General features: G+C 33.2%; 2 protein-coding genes and 1 non-coding gene across 3 annotated transcripts in view; 1 reads left to right on the top strand and 2 right to left on the bottom strand.

The window, feature by feature from the left end:
* The window catches only part of CBG21292, a gene marked incomplete at both ends in the record, with an annotated part of 12,450 nt that extends 11,012 nt beyond the window's left edge, over nt 1-1,438 (top strand). The window contains one exon of the mRNA XM_002648924.1: nt 1,336-1,438. Within this exon, the coding sequence (XP_002648970.1) occupies nt 1,336-1,438 (103 nt within the window). The remainder of the gene's footprint in view (nt 1-1,335) is intronic.
* Nucleotides 1,439-11,254: 9,816 nt separating this feature from the next.
* CBG21291 overlaps nt 11,255-12,885 on the bottom strand; it is a gene marked incomplete at both ends in the record, with an annotated part of 9,906 nt that continues 8,275 nt past the window's right edge. The window contains 4 exons of the mRNA XM_002648923.2: nt 11,255-11,395; nt 11,729-11,907; nt 12,048-12,177; nt 12,245-12,369. Of these exons, the coding sequence (XP_002648969.2) occupies nt 11,255-11,395; nt 11,729-11,907; nt 12,048-12,177; nt 12,245-12,369 (575 nt within the window). The remainder of the gene's footprint in view (nt 11,396-11,728; nt 11,908-12,047; nt 12,178-12,244; nt 12,370-12,885) is intronic.
* On the bottom strand, nt 11,433-11,505 carry CBG28853. Its single transcript has one exon. It is a non-coding gene (tRNA).

Raw genomic sequence — 12,885 nt, 5'->3', positions numbered from 1 at the left:
ATGTGGTGGAATTCTGCGTTGTGGGTTTCTGAAACGGGTCGCGTGTGGTCCATATATGCGGTTCTATTGCAACCGCGCGCGAACGCTGAGCGTCCGTAACGGATTCTTCGCGAATCACCTGTGAATTAAGATATTCCACTTTTATAAAATTGCTGTTTCAAAATTACTATTATTTCGAGCTCCGGTAATACTTTTGACAATTTTCAATTGAGTAAAAAATCCTGTAGTTACCAAATTTGAAGTCCTGAAAAACTGTTCTTGAAGTTTTCGGTTTTGTCTGAAAGTTTTTGAAGATTTCTTTTGTGAAAATAAAGCAAGGAATGCGTTTCCATAACTATAATTTCAATGCTCATTTTGCCGTTTTCGGAACATCCCATCAAAATAGGATTTGACTTAAAAGTGTTCAGTTATAAAAATGAAGCTATATTTTGTTTAGTATCTCAGAAATTTACAGACAAATTGAAAAATTCTGAAATACCTCGTATAAATGAAACTCTCAGGTTGACTAGTCTCCACTGAAAAAGTCAAAATATGAAATCATTTTGTTCGGTACTATACAACAAACAGAAGCAATTGAAGAATGAGGAAGAGTATTATAAAAATTGCTAATAGTAAGAAAGACATTGTTCACGTTATATTTGTTTTCATTTCACCTTGATGATCTTATAAATTCGCAATTTTTCCAAAAATTAATCATTTAAATCATTATTTTTCATTTTCGGTTTCAAATATTTTCATGAAAATAGGGAAATTCTGAATAGTACCCAATTCTGGAGCTCTACACTCAATACATTCTATTAGAAACAGCAATTTAATAATATAGAAATAACAAAAAAATTTCAGTTTCAAAATCAATTAAATAAACCACCGTTTTCCAATATATTCGATAACTTTTTTACATGTATATCAGTAAGCATTTCCCCTTTTTCTTGAATTTTCCAAACCCATTTCCTCAAAAAACTAGCATTTTTCCCACACTGAGATTCGATTTTTTATACAGAAATTTTTTTGTTGTTTTTTTACTGTTTCATTTTCTGAATAAGAATCTGTGATTCAAGAAATATTGTTTCGGACATTGCAAAGTATTTTATTCATGAAGTCGAAAATTCAGAAATTCAGAAAAAAAAACGAAAACAACTGTTTCTTCAATGAAAAATTCAATAAATTTTAATCAATTCCATTTTATCGTGAAGCTCTCGAAATTGTGTTACATCCTCAAAACTTTTTAAAATCTCAATTTCTTCGCTGAAATTCTTTGTAGCTCTTTTTTTGTCGCTTCAAAAATATCTGAATTCCTTCACGATGTCTAACTATTTTTAAATTTTAAATTTTCAGACTTATTCTGATGTTGACTTCCGAAATAAATCATCAAAACATTACTAGACAAGATGATGATGATGTTGAGAAGTTTGTAATCAGAGAGCGCTGTAATTTTTAACAAGAGAGTCTCAAAGGAATACGATTTTTAAAAAAAGACTATAGAAAGGATTCGATGTTTGAAAACATTACAATTTCTTGATTTTTTTTTCTGTTTCGAAACTAATATTTCATAGTTTTTAGGATTTTTTTGTAGTTCCACTATTTCTGGTCCTTCTATATTTTCGTTGGGTCTTTATAGGGGCACTTCAATTAGAGGGGCCTAAAACATGTTTCACAGTACCTCATTGATGCAAAATAATTGAAAAAATTTCATATTTGTGAAGCGAAAAAACCCAGGTATTCGGTTTAACTGATTTAAAATCAACATCATCCAGCAAAAATTGAAAAATCAGAATAAAAATCAATTTTTTTGAAACAGTATTTTAAAGACATGAAAAAATTATTTTCTCGAACCTTAGTTCAATTGCGACCCGCGAGAAGTTGAACATGTTTTGAAACGAGGAAGTGCTTGCTACCAGCTGAGCTACGGTAGCGCCGAACTAATTTAAGCCAATTTAACTCGGTTCTTGTGAAAGATATCAAAAAGTAGTAAACTGATGAAATGTTGCTGATATTATGATCGACATTTTATTAGTTGACCACTTTTTGATGTCTGTTACAGGAACCGAGATATGGGCTCAAAGTCGACGGTCCGGGTGCATTATAGTAGAGTTTACGGTAATCCTGAACATCACGAAGACTTTTTCTAACACTTTTGTTGTTTCAAAAAATAGCAACAAATTTTGAATAAAGGTGTGGAGATTTTCAGAAATTCTAGTAGAAAATACAAGTTTTCTTTTGTCTCGAACGATGTCTCATAACCACAAAATCCAGAATACACTAGACTGGTTTTGTTTAGGGTTGGTTTTTTGGGATTTCCCAAAAAGTTTGACAGGAAGAAGACAGAAAAAGAGAGATAAGAAGAACGGAACAATTTCCAGGGGGAGTGAGCTGTAAGAGTGAAATAAAAAATATAGATTTAAAGTTTTTTAAAGCTATAATAGATTCTGGATTTCAAAATGTCGGAAATTTAGTAAACTATCAAAGAACGCTTCAATCAAAACTTTATTGAAACATTCACAATCTTCTTCTAATTTGAAACTGTAATTTGTTTTCAAAAAATAAGGTTTAAACATATTTTCTTCAATATGATGTTTGTGTTGTTTTCAAATTTTCGCAACATTTTCAGACAAAAAGAAAATTATAGTCAAAACAATCAAACAACAAAAAACCAAATTATATGTTCCAGATTTCAAGAAATTTAGAAATCGTTGAAACAATTAGAATGTCTAGAAGATAGACTATCGTTCTAAAACAAAAACAATTTTTTTTCAAAAAACATTGAATCAAGAATTTTCGAAACAGAAAAAAAAGTTCAAAATCAGGTGGATACCATTGGATTGTAATGGTTTCATTGAAGTTCTCATTTTTAAAAGTTAAATATTTTTAATATGAAACAGTTGAATAACATTTTTAAGATCTAATGAGATTAATCTTGATCGATCAAAAATTTCAAAGCCGCTGAAATTTTTAGGGAAATTGAAACAGTAATTTTTTGTAAAATGTCTAAAAATTACTATTTCAAAAATAATACTTCACAAGGAACAATTTTTGAAGATTACTCTCCAAGGAATAACGACAACGAAAGGTAAAAATATGATTTGAGTTCTACACAAATTTTGTCCCCAGTCTCAAACTTATGAAAGTTTTTATGAAAAAGGAATTTTCAAGAATTACCAGCCTGTTTGCCTCGCCTCTGGCGCTTTAAACAGTTGAGTGGTGAGCCTTGTGTAGCTTTTTATAAATGAGCAAGATATGAAACAATTAAATAAAATTATTGGAAAATAAAATTATTGGAGTTTTCGGAAACTGTTGAAGTTTCGAGAAAAAGTGAAACAGTAGATTTTTTTCAAAATTCTACTAAAGCCTACAATTACTGTTCCAAAAAGATCCCTTCACAAAAAACTAGAAAACAATTATCAAATGTAAAAAAAAATGAATTTAATTTCACACTAATTTTGTCACTAGTCTCCAAAAAAAAAGTTTTTATAAAACAGGAATTTTTTAATTGTGAATTAAAACTTCAGAAATGCTTTTTACGTTACTTAGTGGGATTCTATGAATCTAAAAACTTGACAAACTCAGAATTTCCGAATTTCAACAAGTCCGTATTCGGAAATTCAAAATTTTAGAATGCCAGAACTTGAGAACATTCATAAGTTCGAAGATTTAGCTTTGGAGAAATTCGAAAATTTAGCAAATCTGAAGCTTCGAGATTTTTAAATATTTCGAATCGAAATCCATAATATTCGAGGGTTTTGAAAAAACGAGCTTTTACTGTTACTCTAGAACGAAAAATCACAAAATAATCGGAACGAAGCATTCGACTACTGAATTAAAATTTTATTTATTAAAATTTTGCAAAACCAACGTTGAAACAGTAAGTTTTTGTTGCATTTTGTTGTGTTTCTCTTTTTTAGTTTTCCGGTCACCTATAATTTTTTCTGGTACAAAAAAATCGGAGCTGTGGAAGAGAAACGTCGGTGACAGTGGTCGATGTTCCCACAACGACAACTACCGTAATCTGAAAAAAATTTATTTTCCGGATTTATTTTCTTGATTTTCTTTTTTAGTCAATTTTTTGCTATACATCTTTTTTTATCTACTTTTTTCGGGGGAGAACAACCGGGAAATCGACGAAAAACTGCAAAAAACAGAGCGAATAAATTCTGAAAAAATATGTTTAGGTTACTGTAGTTGTGGGACCTTCCGCTACGGCCACCTTCTTTTCCGATTTTTCTGGTCCAGTAAGGTCAATGGTTATTATTTTTCAAAAAAAAAAAAGAAAATATATAAAAATCCATGAAACCGTAATTTTTCCAAACAAAGAATTGTTGCAAAAAATGAAGTATGTTCAACGATTCAAAGTCTAAATAAGAGAAACGCATGAAGACATAGATTATCAGGATCTGTTCGAAATAAAAGAGAGACAACTAGAAATTGAGATACTCAGAGAGAAAAGTGAGAAAACGACACGGTTTGGTGGAAAAGATGAACGTCATCGTATATCGAATAGACTACAATCAGACCCCTACACGATTCTCATGAGGAAGGGAAGAGATAAGGATCTGTTTGTGTACATAGTTTGATGACGGAAAATGAAAAACGATTTCGGAGATGACCATTGAATTCCACAGAGTTCAAGTACAAAAATTTCTCTTTCGATCGGAAAATTGTACCAGGTGTTTCGAGGAATAGAAGATAAGTAATGATTGAAAAAATCACTAAACTGATGAAGAGTTATGAGAATTCGAAACAGTGGAAAACCTCCTAAAATTTCTAAAAAAGCTGAAGGAATTTGTTAGTTTTATAATCATTTAAAAGGATAACTGTATTCTTCTAATTGAGTTTCAAAAAGTTTTATTTTTGAAACAGTAAATTTTTTCAATCGAAAAACACGATTTTTTTGTGGGACTATTTTTAGATTACTATCAAGAATTTAAATTCATAGTGAGCTATGAGCAACGGGAAGAATCAACTTTATTCCTTTTTTTTACTGCATGAATAAGAGTCTGTACTCGAAAAAGAATATTCGAGTACATTTTTCTGCGAAACAGTTGATTTAGAAATCCGTCTAAAAGCAAAATCAGTTTCAATGGTATCTGATCAGTTTTACAATTTTTTGAAACAGGGAAATTTATTTTTACTCAAATTTTTAAAATAAGCTTTCTCCTATTGTAGATGTTTAAAAACGAATTTTCAAGCAAGAAGCTGTACACTGAAATTGTAATGCACCCAATTTTCAGAAAAATTCAAAAAAAACTGTATTCTGTCAAAATTGGCCTCAATTGACTTTTGCTGGCATAGATGGAAAAATGGAACAGCAATTTTTTGAAACCGTATCTCTTTTTGAAAAAATAATCTTGAAAATGGACGAACTAGCGAACAACCCATAAACGAGGTTCAATTGTGATAGTTTCAAACCCAACATTTACTGAAACAGTGAATTTTCGATTTTCATTCTGTTAGAGCTGAAAAAGTTTGATTTCAAAGTTGCCCTTGACTAAAACCAAAAATTCAAAGCCTCAAACAGTTCAAGAAGGCCTCAGAATAGTTTTATCCTATATCGGTAGTTCAGATCTTTTTGAAATAAATAGCGTTAAGTTCAGCAGCAAAATATCGCGAAGAAAGATTAAAGAATGGATACGATTTCGTGAAAATAGATGAGATTCTAATTTTGAGATTAGTAGCAATTCAAGCTTTTGGAAGAATCATTTAATCGGTGTGATGCGAAAGAGGGAGTGAGAGAGAGAGAGAGAGAGAGAGAGAGAGAGAGAGAGAGAGAGAGAGAGAGAGAGGAGTCTTGAGATTACAATACTGGTGACTGAAACTGTGAAATATTTAAAGAAAATGGTTTTATCTACTTCAACTCAAATTGACTCAAAATTTTACTGTTTCAGAAAAACATCATCTCAAAGTATTCGTTACGAAATGCAATGGGTAACGTACATCAGTCATAAATTTACCAAATTTGTATTCCTGGTATATTTATTTTTCAACCTTCTGCTGTTTCAAAATAAGGTCTTAAATGAGATTATTAAATATTAATAATCGTTTGATGATGTATGTGTATATTTATAAATTTCAGTATTTAAACAGTTTAAAAAATTACATAAAAGTACCGTAATAACTCTAGTAGAAGCACATCCTGTATGTATGTGCACTTTGAGCTCAATTATCTCGGTTCCTATGACATATTTCGAAAATATGTCAATTAATAATATGTTGGTAATATTATGAGAAACATTTCATGAGTTGAAAGGTTTTTGATATATTTTATAGAAATTCAAATAATTTAGTTCAAAATTGAAGTATAGGACAACCTTCTATTAGAGTGTTCACAGTATACTGTTTAGAATATTCAAGTCATTTATCGAGAAATTCAATGTCGAAATAAAAAATGCACAGTATCAGAAATTTACAGTTTCAAGCAACGAGTATGAACCAGATGAAAGGATTACAGTGATCATAAGTTGTGTCCAATTTCCAAAATAACCCAAAAAAAAGCGTATCCAATATCTCAAACTATACAATCCCATCTGCCGCAAAAATGATACTACTGGGGCCAGTAGTACTGGCTAAACTAACAAATGAAAAATACCAAAAAAATAGTGTGTGCATTTTTGAGCAGTTTTTGCACTCGATCGAGTGTCCCCCCCCTAAAATGATCATTTGACTGTGATTTGTTTGTTGATGACGAATCGAAAAAAAACGGGTGGAGAAGAAAAAGAGTTCAACCAGAAAACATTTGACAACAAATAGAAAAGAAAAAGTGAGCAATTGGAAATTGAGAACAATGAAAAAGAGAGAGGATGAGGAGAGCACAGAGTTATTGGCTACAATTATTGAAGGAGTTGCGATTTTTCCACATAGGAATGATTGATTAGCTGAGATTATACGTTTTGTACTAGTCGATGTTTTGCATTTCAGCAAAATTTTAAAGGTAAGTAGAGCATACCGTACTTGCTCAATTAGCAGCAAACTATAAGCGTACACTTTGAGCTCAATTATCTCACTTCTTTCAAAAGATATGAAGAACATTTCAACTGATAAATTGTTTATCATCATATCATCAATGTTTTATTTGTTGATATATTTTTGATATCTCTCACAGAAACCGAGATTATTGAACTCAAAGTGCACCTGTAAGCTCCTATTTTGAAATTTTGACACTGAAAATAATCCTGTCTCTTTAAAACTAATTTTTTCCTGTTTCAAAATACGTTTATTAAAATTCTGAAACTGTAGAAATTTGATCATAGCTTTTGTAAATCAAATTTGCGAGAATTCCAAAAAATTGCATTTTTTGCAAAACTTCTGTTGATTCCGAATTTTCATCTTCTCAAAATGTAAACTTTGTCCCTGCCAAAAAAGCAACATTTCATTCAACAAAAAGAGGGAACATTCAACAAAAAAGATGCGGGAAATTAGAAAATGAGAAGAAGAACAATTTGGCACGTCTTCTTCTTCTCCAGACAACGAAAAAGTTTTTGGGAGGGACAAAGATCAAAATGGAAATAGAAAATTGGAACGAAAAATGTAGGGAGACGTTTTGGGTTGATGGATCCTAACGGTTAGGGAGTATGGGAAGCGTGGAGGGTTGGTTAGAGAAAAGATAGGAGAAGAAGGATATAACGGATTAAGCAACAACAGATATGACGATCAGTGAACAAAGGTACATGGGGGTGGATGGGATATTTCTATTTCCGATATCTTTTTTTCCAATGTCTAGAAGTTTTTTTTCAATGTTTTTTTCTTGTTCGAATCTTTATTAAGAAACCGGAAAACTGTCTGGAATGTTCTGACAGTGAAGGTCGCTTATGAAAAAAAACATGTGAAGAAAGAGGATGACATTTTTGTAATAAGGAAGAAGGGATCAATAAAGAATTACTGTTTCAAATATTTTCCAAGAAAATACGGTACTACTCAAAAAATTGTTTTGTAAGCAAATATTTCGCGAAAGTCAACTTTTTTACAGAAAAAAGGTTACGTATATCGAAAAAGGTTACGTTTACTCACTTGGGTTCAAGCCAATGGGTCAGAAATCGCGCCCCAGTAAACGTGAGATTTTATAAAAAATTCGCTTCTGAATTATGTGACTGAGGATTTAAACGTTGGGCGAAAAAATCACGCGTTGCAACTCGTTGATTAAAATTAATTAGGTCAAATCCACGTCAAATTGGAAATTATTAAATTTCTTCTGGCCTAAAAGTTATTTAGGGCGTGTTTTTTGACCCGTTGACTCGGACCCAGGTGTATACCTATATTAAAAACATTTCATTCACAGAATTTTCGGAAAATTCCCTGTTTTACAGCTATTAACCGATGTTTGAAAAACAGCTCTTTTTGGCCCATTTTGTACCGACAACCTTGAAGGAATTTTTCCAAAATACACTGTTGTTCCAAGACAAATTTTTGTCTGTTTCAGAAAATTTTCAGCAATAAACATCAAGGATGCATTATGATAAACGATGATTCTTACAACAAAATTAAAAACTCCATTAATTTTCCAATAGTTAATTTTCACCTACGATTTTTGTCCACTAACTTTTCACTAATTCCAGAAAAAGAGCAACGACTTTCTTAACGTGCTTTTCTAGATATTTTTGCCCTGTCTTCAAAAATTCCTGTTTCGAATTTTGATTTTTTTGAAAGCTACCCGTTATAAAACAATTCTGTATAGCTCGCAAGTTATAAGAACGCTCAGAAAATACTTTGCAATTTCGAAAAAGTGCTAAAAAAGCTCGAATGGCGCATGTGAATGGCGTATTTGTTTTTCTTTTTAAAGGAGGGTAGACATCAAAAATTTCAAAATTTTCATTTTTACTCAAAAGATATAACTCTGAAGTATAAATATAGCTATGTACTTAAAAACCTGAAAAAAACACTTCAAGGACGAAAAAATGCTCTTTTTTGTCACCCTAATTTCTTCACTAGCTTGCTGCTGCGGCGTCGCTTCATAATGTGAAAAACGCGATGGTCGCCTCTTACACGCGTAGTGTAGTGGGTACGCTCTAGGCTAGTATTCAGGAGGTCAGAGGTTCAATCCCTGCTGGTGTTTTTACTTTTTTCTTCCCTTGTTTCCTTCCAATTGAACTTTTTGAACTCGGAATTTCTGAAGGGCTACCAACGAGCCGCCGAGGCCTCGCTCCGAAGTACCAAAATCAGTTGAAAATGAAGAAACTTGTTTTATTATGTTAACAAATAAATTATGAAAAAAACTACAATTAATTTTTAGAAAGAGACATAACAATTGAAAAAAAATACCACATAATTTAAATAATCCTCGTGCAGGGCTGGTCGTCGGAAGGTGAAGGAAGCAGTAAAAATGGAGACGTCTCTGAAAACCCTAGTCATAAAACAGTTTTTATTCCTAGAGTAATAACGAGAAGTAATGAGATAAATAGGAACAGTGAAGAAACGGTTATCGAAGAGAAAATAGTTTTTTTCGCATGCCTATAAAAAACACCGGCGACTGGCAAAATAATCGGTCGATAGAACTTTAAATTTACATAAAAAATTCACTTTTATATGGGTTTTATAATAAATAAGAAAAAAGAGCTTTTTTAATGTTTGAAGTCGTTAAAAATTGAAAAAAATAAAGTCGGGAAATAAAAAAATAAAAATGTTTGCGCGTGGGATTGCGTGCTTTAGGTGCGAACACCGCGACGGCAAAATACACATTCCCTGAAACTTTCCCCGAAATTTTTGCTGTCTGCCCTCCTTTAAGAACTTAAAATTTTACTGTTTTTTAAATATTTTCTTATTTAGCACGATATGGAGCCAGAAAAATATTCTGGAATTAAAAAAAAACTGGGACCACTTGGGTCCCAGGAAGCAGGTCAGAAAGCGCGCAACAGTAAATTTTTCAAAAATTCTATATTCGCTGCCGAACATCGTTTGCTGAGTTTCAAAGTTTTAAACGATGAGCGAAAAAGCGCGCGTTGCAACCCGTTGATTTTGAAAAAATAGATCATGATCTAGATCGAACCCGCGTCCACTTCAAAATTATTAAATTTCTTTTGGCCTACGAGCTTGCTGGAGCGCCTTTTCTGACCCGTTTCTTTGGACCCAAGTGTTTATTTGATCTACGGAAAAGCGCGGCAAAAACGTAATACTTCAGACTTTCGCCTCGTTCGAGCTTTCGAAATTATGTTCGGTTTTTCGAAGAAACACAGATTCTGAAGAGAAGCTAGCGATAATTTTCATACCAAGAAATCTAAATTTTGTCAAGAAAATCCCACTAAATTCACAGAAGTTAATTTCGTTTAATACTGTAGTGATTTTACGGCGAGGCCCAGTAAATCGACACGGAAGCCGCCCGCGAAATTTTCCAGGTCTCAGTTTTTTTAATTCGACAATAGTATCTCTCAAGTTAGCAGGAAATTGAAAAATTGCTGTTTCAAATATTTTCAAAATCCGATTATGTGTTAGAAAATTATTAAAATCGTGGGATCGTGATTCAAATCTATATTAATCAATAAGAATACATAAAGAACACTAAGAAATTCGGTTTCTCTATCTGAAATTAGCGGGACTTTAATAATTTTCATTTTTTCAAACATTGCAAAATCTGTAATTGTGAAAGGGCACCCAGCTTCAATTCTAATCCAATTTATTATTCTTGTGCAAAAAAATTGGAGTTGTGGCCGAATTTTCACACAAGTTGGGTCACCGTATTTCAAGGAGAATTTTCGAAAACACAGCCGGCAAACGAGTGCTACCGTAATCCAACAATAAATATTTTCGCAAACCAAAAAAGGCATCAAAACAGCAATTAAACACCTATTCTCCTCGCTTCTCTTTTACAGTTCAAAGCGAGAGAGCGAGAGACGCAGACACTCGAAAAACACTAGTCTAGGGGAGGACAGTAATGCTCTGTTTCTCTTTGGCATCTTCATTATTCTTCTTTTTCTCCCTCGATCATACTAAAAACAGTGTTATATACTGTTTACACATACAACACACATACAACACACCTAAAAAATGGTTAGTACACTCCTTTGGGAACTTTTATATTTAAAGATAATTTAAAAGCAGCAATGCTTTCCAGTAAACTCGTCTTTATGTATACAACTTTTGAAACAGTAATTTTCCATGATAAAGTTTTTATTCGAGGTAGTAGAGATTTCCAGATATTCCAAAACAGAACAAAATGAACCAAAAAGAAATCCTGAGCAATGTGTTGAAAGTGTACAGAAGAGTTTACAATTTACATTTACATATTTACATTATATAACCAAAATGAGAAAAAATAGAGGGTTTTTAGAAGGGTTTAAGGCATACATGGCAGATTTCGTTGCTTGATTTTGTCCACCAACGTTTGGAATGTGACATCTGTGAATGCGTGACCACTGCTTCCAGATATCGCTGACAGCGTTTCATTGTTCAACGTGACAGATCCCGGGGCGCGTGCCTGAAACAATTCACTAAGAAAAAAAAACAAAAAGAGTAGGTCCACGCCGGGTTCGAACCGGCGACCTTCTGCGTGTGAAGCAGACGTGATAACCACTACACCAGTGGACCGCACGTTGTTAGTAGCCACCGAGTGTGTACACATAGTGGTGGCGTTTGCGCTCTCGTTTCTCTCGCCTCTCTAGTAGTCGGAAGGGTCGCATGTAACATGTTAGGCGAGAAGGGAGGAGGAAGAAAAAAGAAACCGCAAGAAATAATGTGAAGTAAATAATGTGAAGTGAGTGAAAGGCTAAACTGGAAATTTCACTTAAAAATGCCAGGAATCAACACCTACCGTATAAGCTACTGTATACATTTCGAAACCAGCGTTAACTGCGTCTCTAGCTCTTTTCTCTGGATCTGGTCCCTTATTGCTCCATCCATCAGTGAAAACAATCATAACTTTTGTGGCGATTCCTGGACGAGCACCCTCGGATTCGTCTATTTGCGTCAGAGCTTTCTCGATACCAGCGCCTGAAAATTACTATAGATTTGGAATTTGTAAATTTCCGATAGTTCGAAAACTTCATAACTTCCTTCATTCTCTACCTAAAATGCCAATTTTTGTCTCAAATTGACCAGAAAACAAATAATTTTCTAATAAAATCACCCACCAATTGCAGTAGTTCCTCCTTTGGACTGCAATTTGTCAATTCCTCGAAGCACTTCCTCTTGGGTACTGTACTTTTTCAAGTTGAATCGCACACGGGTTCGTCCTACAGTTGCAAATGTTACGGCGGCAACCTGTGAAGAGTTATTTCAGCATTTCTAGAGTGTCAGAATAGTAAGACTACTGCTAGTCATTGCATACCTGTGTATAATGTGGTCCGATCTTCAATTGTTGCACCAGTCGCTTACTGAGATCCTTGTACGAATTGTAGACTGGATCGGTGGTTGTGGAGAAGTCGAGAACAAGAACCAGGTCAAGTTCACAACCTGGAAATTGAAATTTGTATATAATTAGATATTTGAATATTTTTCTGTGTCAATATACGAGTTAATGGGAAGAGCGATTCCGAAGTGTAAAGCTTGTTGGTCATCTTCACATATAATATTTTTCATATTTTTTTCCTTTTTCGAAAATAATTATCCAAACGCTTACTGTTTCATGAATTTAACGAAAAATTTTTGGGGACTACAGACGAATTGGAATTGGATATAATCTGCGAATTCATGCGAAGTGGATATAATCCGGACAATAGTCTCTTAATATAGGTGGTGTGCGGTGAAAAATTTTATTGCTTTATTTTGTGCAGAAAGTCATGTAGATTCCCATTAAAATAGTAGTCAAAATTCGAAAAAGATGTCCTTCTTTGAGAAAATCGGCATTGAAAAGTCAAAGTGGGAACCGGTGGCTTATCGGCCAGGTGTGAGTATTATAGGCCAACTGTCGGTTAAAGCGCTCGAAATTCGATTTTTTATTGATTTTCAACGTTTTCTGTGATGTTTTTT

This window comes from Caenorhabditis briggsae (genome assembly GCF_000004555.2).
Source record: "Caenorhabditis briggsae complete genome, chrIV, whole genome shotgun sequence".
In the NCBI taxonomy this organism is placed as follows: domain Eukaryota; kingdom Metazoa; phylum Nematoda; class Chromadorea; order Rhabditida; family Rhabditidae; genus Caenorhabditis; species Caenorhabditis briggsae.
Note: the sequence above shows the minus strand (reverse complement) of the source record. Positions and strands in the feature narration are given on the sequence as shown.